The sequence below is a fragment of the Aphelocoma coerulescens genome, chromosome 2 (assembly GCF_041296385.1).
Source record: "Aphelocoma coerulescens isolate FSJ_1873_10779 chromosome 2, UR_Acoe_1.0, whole genome shotgun sequence".
Lineage (NCBI taxonomy): Eukaryota > Metazoa > Chordata > Aves > Passeriformes > Corvidae > Aphelocoma > Aphelocoma coerulescens.
In genome coordinates this window covers 142,417,386-142,433,814 of record NC_091015.1, presented here as the reverse complement: position 1 = coordinate 142,433,814, position 16,429 = coordinate 142,417,386, and the positions used below count along the sequence as shown (strand labels likewise).

The 16,429-nt window shown below is 41.3% G+C and overlaps 1 protein-coding gene across 1 annotated transcript; it reads left to right on the top strand.

Annotated features, from left to right (window-relative positions):
* Positions 1-215: 215 nt before the first annotated feature.
* Positions 216-11,800, top strand: TMEM64 (transmembrane protein 64). Its single transcript, XM_069005073.1, has 3 exons — positions 216-1,117; positions 6,671-6,826; positions 9,163-11,800. Exons 1-3 carry the CDS (start codon positions 350-352, stop codon positions 9,355-9,357), a joined length of 1,119 nt encoding a protein of 372 aa, XP_068861174.1. The 5' UTR covers positions 216-349; the 3' UTR covers positions 9,358-11,800.
* The last annotated feature ends 4,629 nt before the right edge of the window (positions 11,801-16,429 follow it).

Below are 16,429 nucleotides of genomic sequence, written 5' to 3'. Positions count from 1 at the left end.
CCCCGGGACTCGCGCTCCGCCAGGGCCGCCGCTGCCACTGCCGGGACGGAGAGAGCGGCCCCGCCGCCGTCTAACGCCGCAGCCCCGGCGGCGCGGCCGAGGCGAGAGGCGGCGCGGAGGCCGCCGCGGTCCCTCCGCCCGCCGGGCGGCGGTGAAGCGTGGCCCCCTCCTCCCCGCCCTCCCCGCCGCCGCTTCCCCGCCCCCGCCCGGCCCTCGGCCGGGCTCGGCAGCCGGGCCATGGCGGGGCGATGAGGGAGCGGCCGCCCCTGCCCGCAGGCTGCGTGGAGAGGCGGGGAGCGAAGGGGCTGCGCGGCTCGGCGGCGCTGGAGCCGGGCGGCGGGGTGGGGGGATGTGGGGCGCGGGGGCCGCGGCGCTGCAGCTGCTCTCCCGGGCCGTGAAGCAGGCGGCGGTGCAGGGCTCCCGGCAGGACCTGGGCCGCTGGCTGTCCCGAGCCGCCGGGACGGCGGCGGGAGGCGGCAGCAGCGGGAACACCGTCGGCTTCGTCCCGGCAGAGGCGGCGGGGGCCGGCGGGCTGCTGCTGGGGTCCTGCGCGGAGCAGGACGGGCTGCCGCCCGCGGAGCTGCTGCTCTGCCAGCTGCCCGAGCCGGGCGGCGGCGGGCACGGGCTGGCCGAGGCCCGGGGCTGGCGCTGCTCCTGCTGCCTGCTGGGCACCTGCTGGTGTAAGAGCTGCCTCAGCCTGAGCGTCCTGGCCGCCGTCTGCTTCGCCTCGCTGGCCCTGGTGCGCCAGTACCTGCGGGACCTGCTGCTCTGGGCCGAGAGCCTGGACAGCCTGGCCGGCGTGCTGCTCTTCACCGTGGGCTTCATCGTCGTGTCCTTCCCCTGCGGCTGGGGCTATATCCTGCTCAACGTGGCTGCCGGCTACCTCTACGGCTTCGTGCTGGGCATGGGGCTGATGGTGTTCGGCGTCCTCGTCGGCACCTTTGTCGCCCACGTGGCCTGCAAGCGGCTGCTGGCCCGCTGGGCACGGACCAGGATCCAGGGCAGCGGGACGCTCAGTGCCATCGTCCGTGTCGTGGAGGGCGGCAGCGGCCTCAAGGTGGTGGTTCTGTCGCGGCTGACGCTGATCCCCTTCGGGCTGCAGAATGCCGTCTTCGCGGTGAGTCCCTGCCTGGGCTGTGCGGCCAAGAAAGAGAAGTGTGGGAAGGACGTCTTTCGGCATAGTGGCTGCTGTTATTGGTGGAGGTCGCCTCCTTTCCTGGGAACAAGCCGTGGTTTCTCCCTCTTAAGAACAGTCAAAACAACCCTCTCCGCCTGCTCTTCTGTGCATGTAGAGGAACAGCAGGCAGATTTTTGAGATGTCTTGCTCACTGGCATTGTGTTCGAGTTGCTCTCTTGTCTTTCAAGACTGTATTCTGGTGTTAGAATCACCAAGGTGCTGCATAGCAAAATCTGGGGAGAACTCAACAGTTATGAGGTGTCTGTGCTTTTAAAATGATCCGCTTTAAAAGCTGGCAAGAGTTGAGAAGTCTTGCCAGATCTTCCTAAACTACTTAATATAAGTAATCATATTGGAAAGAAAGCAGTGGACAGATTAAAATTCTTTCTCGATGTGGTTGGTGATTGTAGTATGCATCTGGCAAATCCATACAGGGTGTTAAGTCCATGCTACAAGATAGGTTGCAGGTTTTGGGCAGAGCAGGATGTAGCCTCAGACCTGAAAAGGGACTGTACACTAGAGTAGCACTGAAAGTTAGTTTAAACTTGAGTGTGGAAAAGCATTAGTCTTGCTTTTCTTTCTACTTTCGGGAGAAGATTGTAACATTCATTTGGTCTGTTTGATCATGTTAAAGAAACAAGTAAAGAAGAACATGGAGGGTGTTCTTTTTGAGTATTGTCATGCTGCTGCTGACAATTTCAGACCCTCGTTGCTTCCCGACTTCTTTGTCTGAAGGATCTGGTTTTGGCTGTGTTAGCCTCAGTTGTATCTACTAACTTGGAGAAGTCAAAACAAAGCAAACTGGACTGTGAAATACTTAAAATGTTATCAGTAACTTGTATGTTCTTTAACATAAGTGACTGTCTAAACAAGTGGTTTGGTCTGTCACTTTATTATAGCCCACCTTCCTTTCCCTGTCTGCAGTCCTGATCCTGTACCCTTCTGAAGCACTTGCTTAATTTTGACAGAATCATCTGTCTGCAATTAGTAGGTCACTGAATACCAAATTTGTTTTTTAAGTAAAATTTAATCCATGCAATTTTGGGGTGTAACATTCGCACCAAGTATTTTAAATTGCTGTATATAAAACTATGTGTACTGGAGCATTCATCTCCAGAGCTGTAATCTCTGTCCATAAGAGCTGTAGCAACTTAAAATTTCTTTTTAAGCAGATCCTTTAACCATTTGCTTGTTAAGAATGAGAAACTGAACAGCTGAACCTCTGCTGTTTTATTTGTTAACATATGTTACTGCAGGACTGAAGAGGCTTAGACCTGCCCAGCTGGGAGCAGAGTCCCTCCTGAAGCCCGAGGTCCAGTGTAGCAGATGAAGCTTCTGCTGTGCTGTGACCCTCCTGAACTGGGGAGAGCTGTTGTACTCTGGTTGTTCATAGCTTCCAGGGTGTCACTTGAAGTAGTCAGCGGATGATACAGAGTAGTATTGGATCTGAAGAACAGACCAGAGAATTACCAAGTTAAAATTATTTCCTTCCTGGCATAACCATTCTGTTGGAAACACTGTTCAGCAGAGTATTTGGGCCAGTTCAATATTAAAATGATGCTGTAAATCACTGTGGTTTGTATTCATGTTCTGCAGGCTAAATAATTTTCTTTCCAAGTGGATGGTTTCAGTGTTAAAATAGTAGATAGGAAATGAGATGAAGCCAGATGCTTGAGTTATGCCAAGTAACTTGGATGCTTTTTGCTAATTTTAGTTTGGTGGTTATGTTTATTATTCCTGATTTACTGCTTTGCAGCATAGTCAAAACATAGTGCGTACTCAATTTTTCACTGAGAACATTTGATGTGAGCTACTAGATCACTGAAAAGTGTTGCATACAAATCTAGGAATTCAAGACAGTTTCTCACTTTGAGTCAAGTTTAAGTTACATAAAAAATACAGTTTTCTACCTACACAGACCAAGCTGTCATTTCCCTGAAATCTGACTTACCTGAAAACTTAACACTCTTTTTAGGTTTGAAATGCATTTCCCCATGCTAGCAACTTCAGCAATGAATTTGAAAAGGATTAATTTTTTAAAGAACAGTGAACTTAAGAAAGAGTACACATCTTTAGTTTTCCAGTGGTTTGGTCTAAGCATGTTTTCCATGTGGATGTTTTTAAGTAAACTGGAGGTACTGAGAATACTTAAATGAGAGAGAAGGAAGGAAGTGGACACATGAGCTTCAGGGAAAGGCATAACCTTGATGTGAGCAGGGTCATCTGCAGGGCTGGGATTAAATGATTTCTACAAGCACTTGTTCAGTGGCATGTACCATCTGCTGAGGGTTTTCGGGAGGCTGACTTGTAGGGGATATAGAGAAAGATGGAAGAGGTTCTTAGGATTTGGTAAGTGAGGAAATCTTACTAATTGAAGTAGCACAAGAAGAAAATTCACACAAATTCCTTAGTGTTTTACCAGCCAGACATGAAGATCTAGTTTCCTAAAAGGTCGTTCTGCTGATAGTAGAGAGGCAAAGTAATGTATTTACTTGCCTGTCTGGAAGACTTAGCACTTGCTAACTGAAAGCATGTTTGTATTGCTTTTGAGTGAGTTCTGCTTCATTATCACTCCTGATGCCAGGGCGGCCTGGGCTGCTGGGCTGGGTTGATAGCTCTTACTGATGAGTTTGTCCACACTCAGCTCTCTCACCTTGGCAACTCCTGAGTGTTTTGGAGGCAGGCCTGTAAGGAGGCCTGGTATGCAGGTTATCATCTCCTTCCCACGAGTGTGTTCTTGGAGTGAGATTTGTGCAAACTGATTATTTGTAGTGCCAGATGTAGGTTAGATGAGAGTTCATACTTTCCCCCCCTCATTAAGAGGAATATTACGTGAAAGAAATAATCTGATTAAAAAATCTGAATGTTCAAGTGTGCCTCTCTGGGTTCAGAAATGCATACAATGAAGTCAGAGTAGAAGAAATGGTACTTGCTTTCCAAGAACATGCACACTGCTTGCTCTGCTTGTTGGAAAGTTGACAACTGGTTTGGTTTTTTTATTTACTGGGGTTTTTTTGAGTGGGTGGTGTTGGGTTTTGGAGGAGGGGAGGTTGTTTTGGGCTTTTTTTTGGGGGAAAAAAAAGGTGCACCAGAGTTAAACTTTGCTCTTGGTCATTAAGCCTACCTGATCTGAAACACAGGGCTTTGTAAATTGAGGGAAGAGAAATTGTGCTGCAATCCCTAAAGCCATGGGAGCACCCAGCAAAGTCCTGACAGATGCATTTATTCTTTGACAGTGCTGAACCAAAGGTGTCAGCTGCAAAGAACACACAAAGGTTCCACAGGACGAAGCCTGTCCAAGGCTTAGTGGGGGAGTTCGTGGCTATTGTTATCAGTGCAGTTAGGTAGTTCCTAATTGTATTTAAATACAGTTTAAATGCATTTCTCTTGTGGCCTGTAACACAATTGTATCCATGCTTGGTTTGGGATTTCCGGGTTAATTTTGCTGGCTTGAGCTTTCACCAGAAACAGAGCCCTGGTAGACTCTGTTAGGCATCCTGGCCATACAGATGCCAGTCTGGCAGGTTCATAGAACAGGTAAAGTTCCTAGAAAGAAAAGTATGGAAAGTGTAAGTTTTATTGACAATTTCTCTAGTTCCTTAGGCAGGGATGCTGTGCACTTCCTGTGCACTCTGGGGAAAGGGATACAACTAGCTCTAAACCTACAGCTTAGTTAAAAGAGCATCTCAAAATCTTTTTCACCCTCTCCTTAGCTTTCATTGCAGTGGAAAGCATAAGCTGCAATTCGATGTATCCACTGGCAGTCTCCCCTTCATTTGGAAACAATCTCTCTCATGACACAGGAGGTCCAGTTGTTTCAGGACACATCCAGGTGTGCAACTGAAGTGACCTTAATACATCTACAGAAATGAGAGAGGTGCCAGGAGTGTCAAAGGAATCTTTGGGAACTTTCCCAGCTCCATTTGATGTAATGATAGTGTCCTACTTAGCAAATCTTGCCTCTGCGTTAGTATTTCAGAAACTTTTTAATAGCAGCTCCTTCATTCCCCTGGCAATACGGGAAGTTTGGACTGTGCATTCTTATTACGTGGCCCAGATTACAACAATGTTTAAAAAAGTCTTTTGAAAATATTGGTCAAATGTTAAGTTCTGACATAATTATGTAATCCTTTTTCATTATAAATCTAAATTAATCTTGTATAGAGAAGGAAATATAATATTCGTGGTGCTGGTATGTATTTCAGTCTGTGGGAAGTATAATATGCAGTGTGAAGTTTGGAAATGGCTTATTGGATCTTGTTCCAGTGAATTATTCTTAATCTTTATGCTTCATTGCATTCTGCTGCTCCATTGCCCTTCCTCCCAAAAACTTTCCACTGATGGTGCTTAGAGCTCTTAGAATTCAGCACTGTGACTTTCACAGTAACTAAAGTTTATTTTAAGAATAGGATGATGAAATGAGTAACATTGCTGCTATTCCTTGGTATTCAACATTTTACAAAACTGGCAAGGTCAATAATTTCCATGTAGGCTCTCAGTGTTAGGGCTGTTCTTAATTAGATCTCTGTTATTATCAGCTGAACTGTGTGGAAAATTTGTTGGACTGCTTGTTTTCAAAATCATCATTTTCATACTCATTTTTAACCCAGTTTCCTCCTGTTTTCTTTTTTCTTGTGTAAATATCTTTTGACCTTATGACACTTGCCTTTAATATTTCCCAATGGCTGCTGATCCTAATTTAGCTGGTACTGTGTACTTTGTTCCCATGTAAACTCATATATCCACCTATTGACACAGAACAGAAATTTCACAGCAAAGAGAAGAAAATACCGAAGTAGTATTAGTGTTTTTTCCAAAGAAATGAATAAAGCCTATATCTGTGTGTACTGTTTTGTTCCCTAATTTAAGTGTGATGCAAAATACTTTTGGTAGACAGTCTTAATACTCATATATATCAGTATAGCTATAGATGGATATTGCTCATAGGAATCACTGATACACTGAATGTGTATCTTAATGAGCTCATAACTTGCCCAGCACAAATTGTATCTGCCATTCTGTTTACCTGGATCATATTTAACACAGTGACATTTTGAGCAATTACCTCTTGTATTATTTGCCATACATGTAAAATGAAAAACAGATTTTTACATTAGACCTTCACATTTGATAAAGTAATTTCTTCTCACAAGTAAATGCTCATAAATCCAAGGGCTCTGTTCACCAGGTAAAAATAAATACCTTCTGTGAGCAGTGTAATTGTGTTTTAGTCAGTTAATGACTTTTGCACAGAGATGTTGCATAACATGAGGTGAAATGAAATCAAACCTAGTACCTTTAAAAGGCCAGATGAAAACTAGATACATACTAATTTGTTGTATTTTCTTCCCCCATATGTGAATCAAAGTTTCAGTGAAGGAATGCAGAATATTTCATGATTTTGCAGGGATGATTGTGGGAAGTGGTAGTCTGGTTGTTTGCACACATAGATTGTGTCGGAACTGTGTTTGATTTCTTATTCTTTTTACTCAGATTACAGATTTGTCACTACCCAACTACCTGATGGCTTCTTCACTTGGGCTGCTTCCTACTCAGCTCCTGAACTCGTACTTGGGCACTACATTGCGCACCATGGAGGATGTGATTGCAGAACAAAGTGTTAGTGGCTATTTTGTATTTGGTTTACAGGTCAGTTAAAATAATTGCTTTCATAGACCTTGGTAACAGTACTGTCTGTCTGTGATTCCTGTTGACTGCTAGATACCCAGAAAAATGGGTTTGCAGTGTACTGATTTCTTTAGATTTTGTTTTATGCTGTTAGAAAATTCTCTCACACCTCACCAGAACACAAAGCAGAACTTACTCAGTGTTCTCTTTTTCTGACACAGTTTTTGGTAAGTTTTCTTCTCTTACCTTGTAGGGTAATCTGCTGAATTTTAGACTTGTCAAACCACCCCTACACAAAAGTTTATGTGTATGTAGACCCAGCACCTGTGCAGTGTTCACTGTTAGCACTCAGCATCCCAGTTTTGCATAGGTATTCAGGATTAAAAATGCTGGAGAGTAACATTTTCCTAATGCCTAAATCAGAATAGCCTAATTTTACAAGTGAGTAAATTAATGAGAAGTATATCAAATACCTTTACATGACCTTACTTCTTGAAATAATTTATCATAATAATCAAATAATTAAATTAGTCAAATAATCTTGGGTGTAAGACTTAGGTGTGAGACCATTATGAGCATAGAGGTTATGGGTATTTCAGAATTATATATTAAAACCTTCTCTGACAGTGGCAGTGCTTCAGGCTGTGCTTGACTATCAGTTACCATGGTTTGCAGACTTTCAGTAGGTACTGCAGTAATTGCTGTTCCTCAGTTTTTACAGTCATAAAAATCATGTTCAACAATGCTAACATAGAAAACTAAGTCTAGGACCATTTTAAACATACCTTCCCCCCCTTGCCCTGAAATTTGTGTGCTCTTAAATAGAACCTATAATTTATAGCTTTCATGAAACAGGATTATGAGTATTGAAAATACCTTTGTAAGTGTGGGGCAGATAGTCTTGATAGGTAAAAGAGAAAATCAATGGTTTCTTGATCAGCTATTATTTTAGTCATGAAATGTTATTTCCAGGGTAGTAGCTTTTAGTGGTCTTTTCTTTTTTTCCCCTCCCATTTATATATTTTTGGGTTTTTTTGAATTGACATTGACTCTCCTTTGCAGATTATATAGATTGTAACATAACTGTTTCTCAGGTAAGTGGTAGCTGGATAACCTGAATGTTTTAAAAGGAATACTAACCTCCTTGAGACCAGTCCTTGGGATGTGACTGAATAACTGAAGGGGAAGCCTTTAGTGGAGGAAGTATTTGCCTTCTCCCACTGTCTCTCAGGCATCTGCTGAGTGCTTCACCTGGCTGAGCTTTGATGGGACTTTGATTTAGTAAATAGCTCTGAAAATCCATCACATTTCATGGTTGTCTATGTATATATATATTTTTTTATTATTTATCTAGGAAATAGATAAAAACTACCAGGTTACTGGTAGTACTATTTCTAAACCAAGTCAAATTTAAATATTTGAGTAAGCTTCTAGAATAGAATTTTTCCTATCTATTCAAAACTTAGTGTCTATAGTATCATTGTGACTCTTGGCCAGCTTTTGAAATGTGTAACTTAAATTGGTGAGGAACGTCTTTTTCACCACAAGGGTAGTCAAGCACTGGAGCAGAGTGCCCAGAGAAGTGGTGAAATCTCTATTCTTTTACAATTTTCAAGACCTGACTGGACAAAAGTTTTGAGCAGCCTGTCTTGATCTTACAGCCAGCCCTGCTATGAACAGCTGGTTGGGCTAGAGACTGCCAGGGTGCCTTCCAGCTGCAATTGTCCTGTGCTCATACTTGTCAGTTGTCTTACTCAGTGATACTCCAGCCCCGTCTGCCATGCAGTCCTCCATGTTGAAGAAAACATAGCCCTACCAGTTAGTAACGAAGTCCAGGTTTTGGGCTCAGAACTCTAGGTTGTGTTGGCTTTTTGAAAGGAAGCTGCAGATTCCAGCTAGTTAACATTCTTAAAATAAGGTAGAAGAACTTGAGTCTTTCAAAGGGACTCTCACTATGAGATATCTTGATTTTTTTTTTAAGATTTTATCTTTTTTTTTTTTTTTTTCTAAGAAGGATCTCAGCTAAAACCTTGACTCGTGTTTTATTGAAAGGATTGCTTTTTAACAAGTATATGGGTTTCAACAGAAAGAAAGTTATCTTTTCAATTTATATAAATATTTTAAGTTCCATGTAATGTCTGTGTTCTGATATGCTGGTTACATTGTTAGGATATGTAGGTTTAGAGCTCCTCACTGGCTAAGTTCGTCTCCCTTCCAGTGTCTTGCCTGTGAAGCTTTGAGTCAACAGATGCCTTCGTGAATCTTTGCATTGACAAGTTCTTGTTTCATTCAGGTCAGTTGCTTTGCGTTGGTTCCCACAGCCTATGCAGCCCACAACACTCTCGTTTTATTTGCAGATTGTCATAAGCATAGGACTCTCGTTTTATGTCGTTCACCGGGCTCAAGTGGAACTCAATGCAGCTATTGTAGCGTGTGAGATGGAAATGAAGACATCACTTGTTAAAGCCAGTCAGCCAAGCATCAATGGCTCAACCACATACTGCAACAAGAGGACAGTGGCATTCTCTGGAGGGGGTGTCAATATTGTGTGATTTCAAGTGTTAATAACTAAGTAAGGTTTTGTGAACCTGAGCTGTTGCCTAGAAATATCTATGGACAATTGAAATAGATTTTTAAAAAATTACAAGTGATTACAGGTTGTACTGTGGCACAAACCAACCTCTTTAATTGCACATGGGATGACTTCTAGTAAGATGAGGAAGATGGCAAAGTAACTTAAGATGTAAATGCAAATTTGGCTGCACCTTTGGTCATTTATTATGCCTGTCATGGCCTGTAGTCTGCACTTTAGTTTTTTTTTTCCTTTGCTCCTATAAACTGAAAAATGCTTCTATAAACAAAAAAGTAGCACAGAGGTAAATATTTTTCTGCTTAGCATTATTTATAAGGCCGAATAATTATATACAGTAGAATTTTATTACTGATAAAGGTGAATGAGAAAGTATGCAATTCTATATATGTTATTCTTGAATGTGCTTTTGCTTTGGAATTGCTTCCAGAACTTAGAGTGTATTATTTAGCTAATGATGGGACCATTTGGCTTTTTCTTCATTTTTGATTTAAAAAAAAAAATAGAACCCTATATAAAGTTTTGGTTGAATGTATTTTTCTAAATCATTACAAATGTTGCAGAGCCATGCAAATGTATTCACACAAGCTTAAATCCTACATTGTGGGACTGAAGTGCTCTTAAATTACATTTTAAGTTACACTGTGTAATATGCAAAGTACAAGGGAAAATGCAGAAGTTAGATTGCTATGACTATTTGAATGACACTTAATTGGTTTTGCCACCTTGGTGATTGTAACAAAGGGCTGTTCCACATTAGTCCTATAGATGATATTTTTAATTGTTAAAAGGATGAAGTTTTTCAGCTCACATGACTGCATGTGGTAAGGCTTCTAGAACAGGGAGCTAAATCTCTGCTCTAAACAGAATGATGGGATATTAGCAGTACTAATTTTACAAGAAGGTGGCCTTTATTTTGTAAGTGGATCCCCTCTCCCTTTAAAAAGCTTTAAAAATTCACTTTGGTTGGCACATCTTTTATACTAGTTTTACATTTTTTAAAAGACACAATCTATTACAAATTTCATCAGAGTGAAGAAATGAAAACGAGAGGTTCTCCTTGGAAAAAGAAATAATCCAGTATTGGAGAGGAGAGCAATGTCTCTGAGACTCAGGAATTCTGACTCCATTTTTGCAAGACAACACTGTATTGGATACTGCTCCTTTTACGCCTGCTGTGGACTGTTTTTCACTGCATTTGAATAGACTGGATAACCTGACAGTTACTTGTGTGTGTGTCCAAAAGAAAAACAACAATAATGCCTGAACACGATGTTCTGTATGTGTGAGTTTCATGTAGATATACATACCAATGTTCAGTGGCTCAAACACACGCAAGTCATCTGATACAAAAATAATGTAAAGTATTGCTTATTTTGTAGTTACTTTGTGTGAGTTTTTAAGGATGCTTTCAGTCTTCAAAATTTTGTGTTATTTTCTAACAGTACGACTGTGCTTCCTTTTTGTAAGGTTGTTTGTAGGGTCCAGGCATTTTTGTCTTCTTGAGAATAGTGGGTCTTCAAGGCCATTGGGAAGCAGAGATCTGAGAGCCTCTAACAGCCTTACTGAGAGGATGTGCAGCACTCACGTAAGCGAACGTCTGCGCGCTCCTTTGTGGGGGGCTTCCATTTTATTCCTTAAATATGTATCCTTTGCAGATTGATGTTCTTGGGTCCTGCGACCTAAAGAGCTGAACTAGTTCAATGAAAACAACAAAGCTCAGATTGTCTCCTTTCTGTTGTTTTGGGGCTTGGGGTCTTTTTTGTTTTTCGAGGGGGTTTTTTGTTTGTTTTGGGGTTTTTTTTTGTTTGGTTTTTGGTTGGTTGGTTTTGGTTTCATTTGGTTTTGGGTTTAGTTTTGATTGCTTGGTTGGTTTTTGAAAAGGCAATCTGTATATACCTGGAAGTGTTCATTTACACATCTCTGCCTCTGACAGCTCTGTGTGAAAACAAGAGAGCCTGATAAATTTTTGATGGCGTTATTTGTCATCACAGTATAATTGAGTCCTTTCTTAACTAAAGGGTTTTTTTTATTTTTTTTGTTTCTTCGAAAGAACAGTTCTTCAGTGAACTGATCTGAACTTTGCTCCATCTTGCCAAATGAACAATAGTGTTTTGAAGAGGGTATCTCTTTCTTTGCATTTTTAAACTAACTTAAGGTTGCGTTGATTATTTGAGACATTTCCCAAATACGTATTTTGAAGTGCTTTTATTTCCATGACATTTTGTAACCAGAGTAACTTCACTATGTGAACACTTTTGTAGTATGGAATTAGTTCTTAAGACTTTTGCATTTTGCTTGATACTTGTAATATTTGTGTACAAGTTAATGGGAAACGTGCATTAAAAGGAACTTTTCTGTACCATGCCAATCATAATTTTATACAATAAATTCACTCAAATTTCTTTAAAGGAATATGTATTAAATGTTTAAGTTGCTATGACGTAGTTGGAAAGAAGGTGCAGTGGAGTCTTATCTTTATGCATACGAAGATAATTGTCTGCATTGAAGGAGAAACAAGTTAGAATTTAAGGATGAATTCCATGGGTGGGGAGTTACTGACAAGGGAAAAAGACTTGGTTTTTACTTTTGTTTAATTCAATACATGCTTACTTCTATTAAATTCTTTAAAGATTTGGTATTTGCAGCTGCCTTTTTGATAGAAGAATAAGCATACATGTGCTTATGAGAAACATGCTACTAAACTGCAAGAGGATTGATATTTCTGAACATAACAGTACTAAAAATGATGTGATTGTTATTTTTAAAGATAGGCTCCTTACCTAATGCAGTTAAAACCCACAAAGGTATAAATCTAGTTTAAACAATGTGGCAAGTTACCTTCAGGAATATTTTCTGAGTTGTCATGATAGTGACCTTTTGTATATGAAAGATACCTAAAAGGCAGGTCATATAGAAAGAATCTCAACTGCATGGCACCAGTTTTCCTTCCTCCTTGTGGTAAGTGCATCCATGCAGCAAATTTGTCAAAATTTAACTTTAGACTAAGCATCTGTGAGGAAAAACTTTTTTGTCCAAGAGCTTTATATTACTATTTTCATACTGATTTTTGCACAATAACTTGAGCAAGCATTGCTGAGGCCAAGTTTGATGAATGGAGAAGCTGCTGTTAGATGGTGTTTGGCTTTTATCCCATACCAGACTGTTTGCGTTCATTTTCAGCTTTCCACCTGAGGCTGATACAATGTGGATTTTGATTGACTGAGATAACAGGAGTCATCGGTTGTCTTGCAAATAATCAAGGATATGGTGCGTCAGATGAAATAGAAGTGTTCCCATTCACACTGGTCATTCTTAATGACAGAAGTAAAGAATTTGGGTAGCTCTGTGACAGGCTTCCTCACAATAATTCAAAGTCCTGTCTCTGTAAGATGATGGTTTGGGCATGAGGGCATAGGAATCAATCGCAGAGGGGGAGCTGATGCAAATTCTGGCTCTGCTGCACAAAGCAGCTTGTCTCTGTCCTCTCCAGTCCTGGAGAATTAGTGATGTGCCTGGCAGCACAGTGGTGATGAATCTAACAAATTCTCTCTTCATGGACATTAGCATTTGTCTTCCACTACCCTGCTGTATTGATTTTTAATTTATATTAATGTATTAGTGATAAGTAGCAAGAAGCTGAGTCTGCGTTGTCAATCCTGTCCCCCTCCTACTACAGTAGATCATCCTGATGTATTGCTAAACTTTAAATCACGTTTTAATGAAGTCCTAAGTTCATCAGCATAACTTAAGTCCTCCTTGCCGGACAAGTGACTAATGTGTAGGTGGTTGGCTCTGTGTTCTTGATTCATTTGGAAAATCAGCCGGGCCAGATTTGCAGTTGTGAGAGTGAAAAGTCCTCTAACTTCTAATTATTTAGAACTTCCGATGCATTGCTAAAGAAATTAGCAGAACAGGCTTAATATACTGGGGCTTTTGCTGCATTTTAGAACAAAAGTAACTAACAAGATAGCTGTAGTGTTTGTTCTGCCTGATCCTGAGACATGAATATTGGGTTTCATCCCTTTCGGGAGACAGTGTTTCCAAGACGTAGCACGCATAAGCTTATGTCAGTCAAGGTAATTAAGTCCTGGCTTTGGTGAAGAGGATGTAAAACTTGGATCATCCAGTCAGTGTGACAAGTCTTTTTTATTATACAATCTCCAGACCAGCACAGTTTAGCATTAGTGACTGCAGTGCATTGCTTCCCATCCCTCCTCTGCAGGAGGAGGAATTTAGAGAGCTGCATGTTGTTCAAGCTGAAGGGAAGGGAAAAATTATTTAATTGCCTGAGCACAGCAGACACAGTTTGAGGGGTTAAATTAACCGTGACACTGCCAGGACTTTGAATATACCTAAGTGCCTTGGTTTTGTAATTTCCAAATCCTTTGACTTCTACTTCTTTCCTGGGCAGGGCAGCTGGGTAGCCTCACCTAGAGGCAGGTCAGCATTTTCTCTTCTAGAGAATTCTAGCATGCTTTGACTTTTAGACCTCTTAACTTCTGAAATAATCTTCTGCTGACTTTTCTGTAAAGTAGAATGGTTTAGTTTGTCCCAATAACAGGGTAAGATCACCTGGGATACAAATCTGTGAACCAAGTGGTGTTTGTGCATGTACCTGAGCTCGCTTTGCTGAATGTGAGGTGTTTCCCTGTGTTCCCAATGAGCTACAACTGTTTCCCTTAAAGTCTGTGGGTTGGTGGGTGGGAGGAAGGATGGAAAGGCCTGTGGCGATGAACTATTCTAATAACAAATTTTCACTGTGCTTTTGAAACTTGATTGCTTAAGAGCACAAATATTCTTCATTTAATGTGAGAAATGGTAGGTGGTGAGGGGAATAGACTAATGAATTCTCTGATTTTTGTGAGGGAGTAACAATTTTCTTGAATAAATGATGAAGTACCCAGATGATAGAGGGTTGTTTTTTTGCTTGGATTTTTGGGGGTGGAGAGGGGTGGGGGGTGGTATTACTGGAAGCAAATAATGCTGAAATGGCGACAGCATGAAGCTTTAAACTTGGACTTTTTATGACTATTTCAGATGTCTTTTACAGCTATGGGGGGATAGTACCTCAGAAGCAGCTGGAGGAAACACTCAAAGAAAGAGTGTTTCTCAGATTCTGCAGAGCTGCTGGATGCACACCTCTGCCTCCACGGCCTGCTTTTTTAACTTGACCTAGAGAAGTCCAAACCAGAAGCAGTGGCTAGATCTCATCAAAAGTGGAACATTTATTGTTGTCCTTTTGATATCTTATGCAGCAGCATATGGCAGATGGCTTGCCTGCCTGAAAGGCTTCCTTTTTGCCTTGCTCTGCTTTGCCTGGCACAGGTGGTGGCTGGGGGAGGAAGAGCTGTGCACTTGCCATTTGCTTTTTCACCAGCTGGGGAAGCAGAGATTGCTGAGCTGAAGCCAGAGGTTGCTCTGTGTCTTTCTTCCCCAAACCACTATCAGTAGCTTCCTTTCCCTGTGAGCTTAAAAAAAAAAAAAAAGACAAAATGAAACCAAAATAAATTATAATTTTAAAAGCCCCCAAACACTGCCACCCAAGACAGCTTCAGAACTGGTAAAATTCATACCAGTAAATTAATATTCTATATATTCTCCCATGGATGTAAATTGAGGTACAAAATGATGTTTTTACTGTTCAGACAGCTGTAGTAATCTCTTCCATTCTCAGCAACTCCTGCTTGAGATGAGGTTCTCCAGTCAGTGAGCTTATGAGGGACCAGTGCTGTGGTAGCCTTGCAGGGATTTCCTTGCAGCTGACATTGGACTGAATCACTGATTTCCAACTATCCTCATGTGGTGCTGAATTTTAGGGTTTCACTGCTGTGGCAACCATAGCCATACACACATGCACATTTCCAAGGTCATATAAATTGGTGCTTTACAAGCATTTTTTGTTGTGTTTTGTGGGAAGGTTGCAGTGGTTGTAATATGATGTGTGTTTTTCCAGGTTTTAGCCAGAGCACAGTTGATTTTTGTGCAGTGAGTTGAAATGTATTTCTCTGACTACAGCATGTCTCTTTCCCCCTGCCCCCATGGCAGCCACAGCAGTTTATCAGATGTTGTATAGTTATTGTTTGGTTTGCAGGCAAATAGAGGACTCTGCTATGTATACATGTGCTGGCCCATCATTGATTTCTTTTGTGTCTGTCTCCTTTCAGCTGAGGAATCTGTCTGCCTTTTTCCCACCTACATCATTCAGTCTAACGACAGACATTCTCTCTTCTTGCAATGGATGCTTCCTTGAGTTGGGTGTGGTAGTGTTCTTTCAAACAAGCTTGGAGTTGGGAAAATGGCAGGGTCTGGAGAAATAACTCTGGACTCCTCAGAGCCCTGGCATTTGCAATGGAGAATAGTCCTGTGGTAATGAGTTTTAAAAATGTTTCCATAAAGAAGCACTTTGAGAATTGAAAATTTAGAGGAGGAAGGGGAAAGTTGCAATTAGTGAAAAGAGTATTACTATACTTAGCAGGAGGTAAAAACCCAGGCAGATATAATTAGAGGATGTTATTCTCTCCTTTTCAGTGAGTCATTCCATAAAGAATGGATTAAATGTATTTTTTTAAATCCTTTTTACTTGTTAAAGCCTGAGTAGGAAAAGGAAAGGGAGTCACAGAAGAATGTATTAACAATGCAGAAAATGCAGACTCATAAGGATTACTGAATACTAACCTTGAGACAAGGCAGAAATTTGCTTTTTTAAGTGGCAGGTGTGTTGGTACAAATCTACGTTTCTTCATTGTATCTGCTCTGATAAACAGTAAAGGTAAAGGTAAGGTAGCCATATAGTGAAGCATGGGTAATTTGTATCACATGGATTCTCTTGGGGGAAAGTCCTTGAGTATTCAGTTTTTGGAGTTATGTGTCGCACAGAAGTATCTGGTCTTCTCTTCTATGCTCCATGCTGTGTATGAGCCACTTCAGTGTCTCAGAACTGGCCAAATGTGTAGCTGTAATAACATGGCATAAGCCTGAGCAAATAATCCTTCCCTTTTAGCAGCAGTTCTAACCAGCTTGGAACTTGATAA

Bases quoted from the DNA above. Each gene is read 5' to 3' on its own strand.
- TMEM64 (XM_069005073.1), top strand. From the start codon at position 350: ATGTGGGGCGCGGGGGCCGCGGCGCTGCAGCTGCTCTCCCGGGCCGTG. The intron at 1,118-6,670 runs GTGAGTCCCTGC...CTTTTTACTCAG, and splicing joins TGCAGAATGCCGTCTTCGCG to ATTACAGATTTGTCACTACC. The intron at 6,827-9,162 runs GTCAGTTAAAAT...TTTTATTTGCAG, and splicing joins ATTTTGTATTTGGTTTACAG to ATTGTCATAAGCATAGGACT.